This window comes from Pelecanus crispus, chromosome 14, assembly GCF_030463565.1.
Source record: "Pelecanus crispus isolate bPelCri1 chromosome 14, bPelCri1.pri, whole genome shotgun sequence".
Lineage (NCBI taxonomy): Eukaryota > Metazoa > Chordata > Aves > Pelecaniformes > Pelecanidae > Pelecanus > Pelecanus crispus.
The window spans coordinates 13,787,602-13,797,097 of NC_134656.1; the positions used below are offsets into that span (position 1 = coordinate 13,787,602).

Sequence of the window (9,496 nt, forward strand, 5' to 3'; positions counted from 1 at the left end):
TAACTGTTTACCATCTGTGTATTACTGTCAGTACTTTACTTTTGTTTAGGAGTCACATTATTTTTTTAGCATTTTGAGTTTTGAATTTAAGATATGTTTTTGATATATAGAAGCAAGAACAGGTCACAATGGCAGTCAGTCATTAATATTTTAAAATATATTTAGATTAATATAATTGTTTGATGATTTAGAACTTGGCATGGTAAACTTCAGATGCTTTTGTAGGAGTTCAGTGAATTGCTCTGTCATTGGCAGGTGTCCTTGTTGGTAAAACAAAACAAAACCCCATAAAAATAATTCTAAACCCAAAATATATGATGTATTATAGATGAAAAATTATGGCATTTTCTGCTCTTCATTGTAGCAAGTGCTCCCAACAGAAATGTAGCTATGAATCAGCATCAGTCAGGAGACTGGGGCTTGCCAAACTCAAAGGTGAACAGACTGGAACCTACAAGCTCTGCTTCGATGCTGAGACCAGGACCCGAGTTCAGCGCGTCCCTTCCCAGAGCCACGGTGGGTGGCTCTATGTCTGCGCTGCCCGTTCGCTCCAATAGCATACCTGGTACAAGACCGATGCTACAACAGCAAATGATTCACATGAGTAAGTTCTTTCCTTTTTATTGTCCTACTTAGCACAATCTCACTAGTTTCTTAGTAAGCATTCATCATCAGAATCTTTCCGGTTTTGGTAGAATACCAGCTTTTCATCCAAAGGCACTTTGAGGTAAAGACTGTTATTGTTCACTGACTGGGACATTTGATGACTTTTTGGTGTTCTTTTTGTTTTCTTCTGGTGATAACCTGTGTGCTTCATACGCAGATAATTCATGCTGGATCTCCAGATTTTTGGGGGATAATTTCTGTGTATTTGTTTAGTGTAGCAATTCTCTGCTAAATTCCAGGAACTAAATGCCATCTGTGATTATATTTGAAGATACTAGTATTCTGATTAATTTAATTCATTGTACTTGATACAGATGTTTTTTTGTTGTTAACTTCTTGGTAATCAGGGTTTTATAAAGCTTTTTCTTAAGTATTCCAAAACTCTTCTCACATGGAGTATCCAAATTTCATATAAAACCACATTGCAAATACAGGTTCTCTTTTAAGTATTCATGTTTGCATGGGAGAAAATAAGCTGCATGTCTGAAATATGAAGAGAGTCGTAAAGCCTGTGGGATTTTCCTGTTTATATCTCTAACAAAGGTTTAACCTAGAGCGGAAATTGTCCTGTCTAATGTGCCAGTGTCGGCATGCCCAAAAAGGGCTCAGATAGACAGTGGCATTCCTTTTTTATCATGGAAGGCTACCAGGGCTGTTGCCAGTTCTCTTAGACAGACTTACTGTCTCGGTGTGACGTGGATATAGGGCTAAATCCGGAAGAAATTTGTGCAGTCCTGACTGAGTCAGAATTCCTCAGCTTAGCTTCCTAGAAATCATTATTGCTTGGTGATTCCTACAAATGCTGGGAAATAATGCGATGACACAAACTCTATGTAGTGCTGTATGTCTCTGAATAGGTAGAAGGAAGACCGTACTCCTAAAGAGCAAAACGTTGTTACGTACCTTTTGTTTCTTTTCATGTTCACCCTGTTTTAGAATTTAAAATGCCAAATGTTGATGTCACTGTGACTATGTATATTTGCTAGTACCCAGATTTCATTGGCCAGAAAACTCCTTTTTTTTTGGGATGTAAAGTTGCTGTATCTGTCAAGTTCCTATTTTAGGGGCTTAAGGGTTAGAAATAGCAATTCTGCTCTAACAGGGTATCAGCTTTAGATCACTGTCATATTTAAATCAGTGGTCTGTTATACTTCTGAAATTATCTTGAGAGTGAGTTTACGTATGTATACACTTCAAAACATGCTAATGGAAAGCTCGTGAAGCTGCTTGGCAATTTGTGTGATCATGCACAATGCTTTATGTCAACACTGGGAGAGCAAGATGTCACCTTTTGTTTTTAAAAAAACATGCAAATGTTTTACCTCACAGGACCAAATGAGATAAACATCGGCATGGGGGGGAATCCGTATGGACAGCCAGGACCGTCTAACCAACCAGGATCGTGGCCTGACAACATGCTGTCCATGGAGCAAGCATCGCGGGGTTCACAAAGCAGGTAGAATTGGGGAAGGTTTTAAGATAAGTTTTAATACAACTGTTCACTGTTTGTCAGAAGAATTTAAGACCTGGAAAAGAAACCTAATGTAGCACATACAGTGGGGATAACAGATTGGAGCCAGAATCTATTTCCATTTCTGGTGATGACACTGGATATCTTTTAACCCCAGCTCCACAAAAGGCATTGCTGGGAGGCACGGAGAAAAGAGGTGGGAAAATCTGAAATTGGCTCTGTGGCACATGCAGAAGCCAGGAGAAAACAGAATTTACATGTGTTCAAGGATACATGGCAGTTGAGTGGACATTTTAGGACCTAAATTTGGGACTTAAGTTCTTAAGTCTTACTTACTTACTTAAGTCTTCTGGGTGATTACTATATTGACCTGGAGATGATTAAGTACTATGTATAAAAACTATGTATATGCCTTTATAGTCCATAATGGTTGTAATGTTTTTACATTTATAGGCAATTAGTCAGAAACTCTTTGGATGACCTCTTATGTCCAGCACCAAATATGGAAGGCCAGAATGACGAAAGGGCGCTTTTGGATCAGCTGCACACCTTGCTGAGTAACACGGATGTCACAGGTCTGGAAGAAATCGACAGAGCGTTAGGAATTCCTGATCTTGTGAACCAAGTAAGTAAACACAGATTTTGGCCATTTATTTTCCAGAAACCTGTATTATTTTGTTACTTGAAAAGAAAGTGAAGAGGGCCTCCTCACTCACTTTTGTCTCCTCACTTCCTTGTCTTCATTTTCCTAAATCTGCCTTTGGAAGCATTTACACTGAGTAGTGATTTTCACTGGAGAAGCTCAGTTTTGATTAAATTTCTTGTGTGTTACAAAACCATAAAATGGCATCTTCTTCTCTAAGTTTATTGTAATATGCCTTGGTATATGGGGGTTCTTTGGGTGTAAATCATTATAATTCTATAAGCAGAGAATTGCGTTGGTTTTCTTTAGTAAACTGTTGTCAACTGAGCTTGGGTTGTGAAATATTTGACCGACAGTGGTGTGTTAGTGAGTAGCACACTTCCATCTCCTCCAGTTCCAGCTTGAATTTGCATGGCTAGCAAATAGGAGAAAGAAATTCTATGAATAATTTGGAACTTGCTAAAACCCACAAAAATCACATTGTCATTCGTACAGATAGCAGTTTAAAAGTGTAGAACGGCTTGAATAATGATACTGGTCTGCAGCAGAACTGATTTTAAAAAAAGCCATTATTACTACTAATAACTTTTGCTATTTCATTTGTCTGGAGACAAAACTAATAGTAACCTGTCCATGCTGTGTTCTACCCAAGAAACTATTGGTTGTTGCATGCTGTGTTAGCTTTATTGTTTCTTTAGGAATTCCTACTTAAAGAATATACTGCTAGTGAAAACACTTTTGTATCTGTTGAAGGGACAAGCCTTGGAACCCAAACAAGATTCATTTCAAGGTCAGGAATCTTCACTTATGATTGACCAGAAGGCTTCGTTATATGGTCAGCCCTATCAAGGGCAAGGGGCAGCAATGCCAGGAGGTTTTAGTAACATTCAGGGACAACAGCCATCCTTTAATTCAGTGATGAATCAGATGAGCCAACAGAGCAATTTTCCACTTCAAAGTATGCATCCTAGAGCAAATGTGATGAGACCTCGAACCAACACACCAAAGCAGCTCCGCATGCAGCTCCAGCAGAGGCTTCAGGGGCAGCAGGTAAGCTTTTGCTCCTGCGTTTACGCTTTCTTCTTGTTTCGGAATGGAACGAGGTGCACGCTGAATTGTGTTGCTTCATGAATATGAAAATTGACATTACAGCAGATAATTGAAAGGGCGGATCTTTCATTCTGACAGTGCTTTTCGCACTGAGTGCCTAATGGCTATAGGAGTGAAAGAACCTTTATTAGGACAAGTGCTTCTCCTTCATCAGCCTGCTTAGCTACAGATTGGATTGGCTGCTGCAGCACAGAACATCGTTGCTACTTAAAACGGTACTCTTGCGCGATGTAGCTCTGGATGATCTCTTTATCCATGTTAAGATTTAGTGTTTTTTCTGAATCCCACCGATATCTTTAAAAGGGCAGCCGCATTTCTCCTGTAAATGTTACTTCTTTTTCACTGTGTTTTCTAACTATAATCATTTGGGCTTATTGAAATATGGGTTTGCTTTCCATTTATTGGTTTGATGTCATTTTAGGTATTTTCTTAGGATGAAAGTGAGAGTAGATACAGACACATAGATCTTAACACTGGGTTGAAGGCACTGCTTAAAAACTGGCTGCGTGATTTCAGCATTGAATTCCCCATGTGAAAATGCAGTCCTGCTATCAAATACAGTGTACAATTAAAACTCGGAAAACTGAGATAGTGCTGTGTGGCAATGTTTAATCCTTAGGAAATGCCGTGTTCTCTCTTGCTTGTTCTGTGACACTAATTCAATCTGTATGGGTTTTTGTGATGGAGAGGGAAGGAGACAAAATTTTATTATTTTAAGCACAGCTAATGGTTATACCCTTCTGCCCAAAACATGATTTGGAACAAATAGATAGTCTGCTCTACATCTATTCTTAAAAAGTGCTAATTTCAAGGGAAGGAAAAATAAAGCCAGTTAGTGCTGCACTGTTTGGCGGGTTTTTCTTTTTGTGTGTGTTTGAGGTGCTTAACCAAATAGTGTGATACTTCAGGTACATCAAACAAGGCAAACATTAACCATTGCACTTTATGGATTCAGGTGGTCTGTAAAGAATGTTTTTTTGGAGGAGTTGCCGTTATAATTTGCAAGCTAATAGTGCTGAAATGTCTTTTTCCAAGTTTATGAATCAGACCCGTCAAGCACTTGAAATGAAAATGGAAAATCCAGTCAGTGGTAATACCTCAGTGATGAGACCAGTTATGCAGCCACAGGTGGGATCGCAGGTAAGTAATTATTACAGTATCCATCTGAAACAGTAATTTTTAAATGGACACATCTATTACACGTCTGTTTAGAATTTGGACCTTCTTTCATGGTTCCACAGCATTCCTTTACGTTTTGGTTTTTTCCCCTGTACAATTAAAAAAAGGTGGTTTTTTACCTCTCTTACTCATGATATTTCAGAGGGATTTGTTCATTAGGTCATACTATCAATACAGTGTGCCAATAGTCTTTTCCATGTAGGATATGATAGCTAATCTACTTTATCATCTGTTTAGCACAGTGACAACTTAATGAAAACCTTTGTCTTGTATTCGATGATTTTTGTACTGGCTGTGGGTTTTCTTAACTTTCTGCTCTGGTAATGGATATACTGGGTCTTAGAGTTAGAAAGAGTGTACATGGTTTGATTGATTCTGACATGATTTCATTTGTAGAAGTGTTTTCTAATATGATTTTTCTTTTCTTTGGGGGATAGCAGCAAGGTTTTCTTAATGCTCAAATGGTGGCTCAGCGTAACAGGGAGCTAATAAGTCATCATTTTAGACAACAGAGGATGGCAATGATGATGCAGCAGCAACAGCAACCTCAGGCCTTCAGTCCACCACCAAATGTGACTGCCTCAGGAAGCATGGATAGTGCTTTGACAGGCCCTCCAATGGCTCAAGTTCCTCCACAGCAGTTCCCCTATCCACCTAATTATGGTACTAGTACTAACATGGCGTTTTTTTGTCTGTCGGGTGTTCTTTTGCCTTTCTTAATTTATTAGTAATCCAAACTACCTAAATACCAATCATTTTGAAAAATGGAAAATACTTCTACAAAAAAAGGATGACTTTTTCCCTTCCCATCATTGCAAGAAGATAAACTAAAAGTACTAGGTGGTGATAACTGAAGTATATTGTCTGTCCTTCTTTTAAGGAATAAGCCAACAACCTGATCCTGCATTTAGCAGAGTGTCAAGCCCTCCCAACCCAATGATGTCCTCAAGAATTGGACCCTCCCAGAATCCTATGATGCAGCATCCTCAGACAGCAACAATGTACCAGTCCCCGGAGATGAAGGGCTGGCCATCAGGAAGCATGGCCAGGAGCAGGTGAACTTCAGACTTATAACCTGTAGCTCAAAAACTGTCTTTCATTTTGCCAACAGTAGAAGCTATGTTAAATAGCTTGTAGTAGGAAAAGGATTTAGAAGAGGGAAAAATAATTCTATCTCTAGTGTCTGTATTGTCCTTGATCCTGCTCTGGTTTAGGAAATAGACTGATTAAATGTATCTTATGTATAGCTCCATTTATTCATGTTGGACTTCTGCAATCTTTGTAACTGGAAGCAACACTCAGTCTTTGAATATTGAAAAAATAACTTGGGGGGAAATACAAAAGTTCAGAATAGTATTACAGTGGACAGTACAGCCCTAACAGAAGCTTCCAAAACGGTTACAATAGGAAATGCGTACACATACTTCTGTGCCTATCTAATAAATTCAAAATTCCTTTTGGTGGGGAATTTTCTGTTTCTACATTAAACAGATATTAGGCAGAAACAAGCAAATGTAAAAATAGTTTTATCTTTCACGTGTTGACAGCTGGTGCAGGGAAGGCAGTGTATCAGTGTGTAAACTTCTTAGAAAGTGATTTTATTTGCCCTTTTGTGCTTCAGTTCTTTCCCACAGCAGCAGTTCAGCCATCAAGGTAATCCAGCAGCGTACAGTATGATGCACATGAATGGCAGCAGTGGCCATATTGGACAGATGAATATTAATACCATGCCTATGTCAGGGATGCCTATGGGTCCAGACCAGGTAAGTTGTACATAAAGATTGATGGAAAGATCCGTTGACTCATTTCCCACTGAGTACAACTTGCTTCAAGCCGTTCCTCTGGCACAATGTTGTTCTGTTATCCTGTTTGTATTTACATCTGTGGGCCTACCATTTGTATGTCCCATTATTTCTGATGATGTTTAAATCAAATCCACAATGAACCCAAGCTGTGTGCTGTGATTAGCTGTTGACTTTGAAGTATCATAGGTAGGATCAAGGCTTAAACTGCACAAAGGATGCTTAAATACTTCTGAGCCTGGAGAAAGCCCAGAGAGCAAAACACGGAGAGTGTGAAAAGCATCTTCAGCAGATGTAAAAGGTTAAATACAACAGCTCTCATCAGCTGGCCCAAGAATCCTGGTAGCATGGTATCCTTCTTCTAGCAGAAGCTGATTATGATACTTATAATACCGTACAGTAGCTTGTGTATGCATAGCAAGAAACTATGGAAAACTTCCTTTGTAATGAAGTCTAATGACATCTGCTCCATTTTCCACCGACACTGCTCCTAGTCAATGGAAAGGGACCCATTAAGCAGCCACCTCCGTGCAACCCCTCCGCGGCTGACAAAGGCGAGAGGCTGGAGAAGGAGCTGGCACCTATGAGATCGTTTAGAGCACTGCTAAATTAGAAGGCAGTGGATTCTATGGTGCTGTGTTAAAACTGTCCCTGCTCACTGCAGGGGGGTTGGGCTCTAAAGGTCCCTTCCAACCCAAAGCATTCTATGATTTAGGCCCCTTATTTAAGGGAAGAATGAGCTAATAACAGGCACTCAAAGAAGGCTGAGATACTAAATATACTTTTGCTGTAAGCCTTCCACAAAATACCAAGAGATGAGCAATGTAATACTGAGATAAGCTAAATATATTCAGATAGGAAGTACCTCATGAAATTTTATCTAATCTAAGGAACCTAAGGAAGCAGCCAGAATAATCTGAGGACTTCTGGGGAATAACTAAGGTACTGGAAGACTTTGATATAATAAGTACCTTTTATAAAGACAGCAAAATGAAGGTGAAATGTCAGGTTTTCCAAACCCATAAGTCATACAGTGAAGATACCCAAAGAACATGTTTAGGAAATTCTGGGACAGCATTTCTTTTCTACAAATTTATCTTCAAAGTGGAGCACTGAAACGCTGTTGTTCTTAGAAATTGACTGTCAGTACTTTCCTCTTCAAAATGCAGTATGTTGACTAGTTTTTTCAGCAAAGGTGTGGTTTTTTTTCTCTGATGACTATTTCTTCTTTTCTTTCACAGAAATACTGCTGACACCTAGAACCGTATCTTCAAACAAGAATGCGCTGTATTAATGATGCACTAGTGTTATAAAGGAAAGCTACGCATTCTTCATGGCAACTAGTACTGGCCTTACAGAAATAAGTTATTTTTCCTGTTAATCACCATGATGTCCTAAGTTACTTCATTCAGAGAATAAAAAAACAAAACAAAACTAAACACCCACCCCGCCCCCAAACAAAAAAAAAACCCCAACCCAACTAAAAACCGTTTTAGTAGAAGCAGTCTCTGTATTACTGTATATTGTGGTGTACAAAAAAGGTCATAAATATTTTTGGCGCTCTGCCTCTAGAAATGTGAATTTGGCAATGGCATTTTAGTAGATACATGATGGGTAGACTCCTGGTATACCTTATCTGTTTACTGTAGCTATCCAAAGCCCTTTAACTACAGGCAGACGAAAGTGCCTGGAGAAGTCACGGTGGTAAGAATTTTCTGATTTCTCTAGTAACAATATCTGACAGAGAATGTAGTTCCTAGCCTTGACTCTTTTATAGTAATTCCTGAATATAAATGCTGCTTTTAATCTCTCACCCCCAAGAGCCAGGATTTCCCAAGCAAAGTAGCAGTGCAAAATGAATTGGCACATACTAGTCCAAAATCCTGTCCATTGAAGCCAAGGGGTAAAAAGAGAGGATAATAAATTTAAATTATTTAAACAAACACAATTGTGACTAATATTTACATATTGATGTGCAGCTGAGTGCACTTTATAAAAGACTATATAATGGATTAATGCAATATCTTTGATAAGGACTTAATATGAAGGTAGGGTGTACTCATGTTCCTTCTCAAACACAATCTCTTAAGAATTATTTGAAAAGACTGCATAATGTAATGTTTTCTGTGTATGGAAATTAGAGCAATAATCTTTCATCTTTTTGAAAACAACTTCAGAAAACTCAAGGCAAGGCACTGCAGTCTGAATCAGAATTTTGCAGTCTTTTTGTGAATAAATTTTGTAAATATGATCTTTAAGATAATGTATTATATATATGACTTTTGTAGGTCACTAACTCATTTTTGCAGAGTTTGTGAGGCTAAATATTTAACAAAATTGATTTCTGTAAACTCAGTGTAGTTGAGGTCCAAATAGAAATTATTTTTTTTTTCTTAATTAAATTTAATGACTTTTTGAAGCTGGGTGACTTTGGCCAGCATCTTTCTCTTCTTTGGTCTTCAACACTTCATTTATTTTTACATCTTTAACATATAGCTTTTTATAAAAGACCAGTTGTTAAATGCTTTCTCCACCTGTGAGCACTTTGTTACATTTCTTTTTACATAAGGCAATTTAAGAAAAAGGCTCTGCATTGTAAGCTGTTATTGACTTGTCAGGACCATC

General features: G+C 38.4%; 1 protein-coding gene across 1 annotated transcript in view; it reads left to right on the top strand.

Annotated features, from left to right (window-relative positions):
* Nucleotides 1-8,488, top strand: part of NCOA3 (nuclear receptor coactivator 3) — a 31,879-nt gene extending 23,391 nt beyond the window's left edge. The window contains exons 14-22 of the mRNA XM_075720996.1: nt 365-604; nt 1,996-2,122; nt 2,591-2,762; nt 3,534-3,830; nt 4,926-5,030; nt 5,507-5,732; nt 5,950-6,124; nt 6,691-6,832; nt 8,113-8,488. Of these exons, the coding sequence (XP_075577111.1) occupies nt 365-604; nt 1,996-2,122; nt 2,591-2,762; nt 3,534-3,830; nt 4,926-5,030; nt 5,507-5,732; nt 5,950-6,124; nt 6,691-6,832; nt 8,113-8,124 (1,496 nt within the window). The 3' untranslated portion in view covers nt 8,125-8,488. The remainder of the gene's footprint in view (nt 1-364; nt 605-1,995; nt 2,123-2,590; nt 2,763-3,533; nt 3,831-4,925; nt 5,031-5,506; nt 5,733-5,949; nt 6,125-6,690; nt 6,833-8,112) is intronic.
* Nucleotides 8,489-9,496: the final 1,008 nt, after the last annotated feature.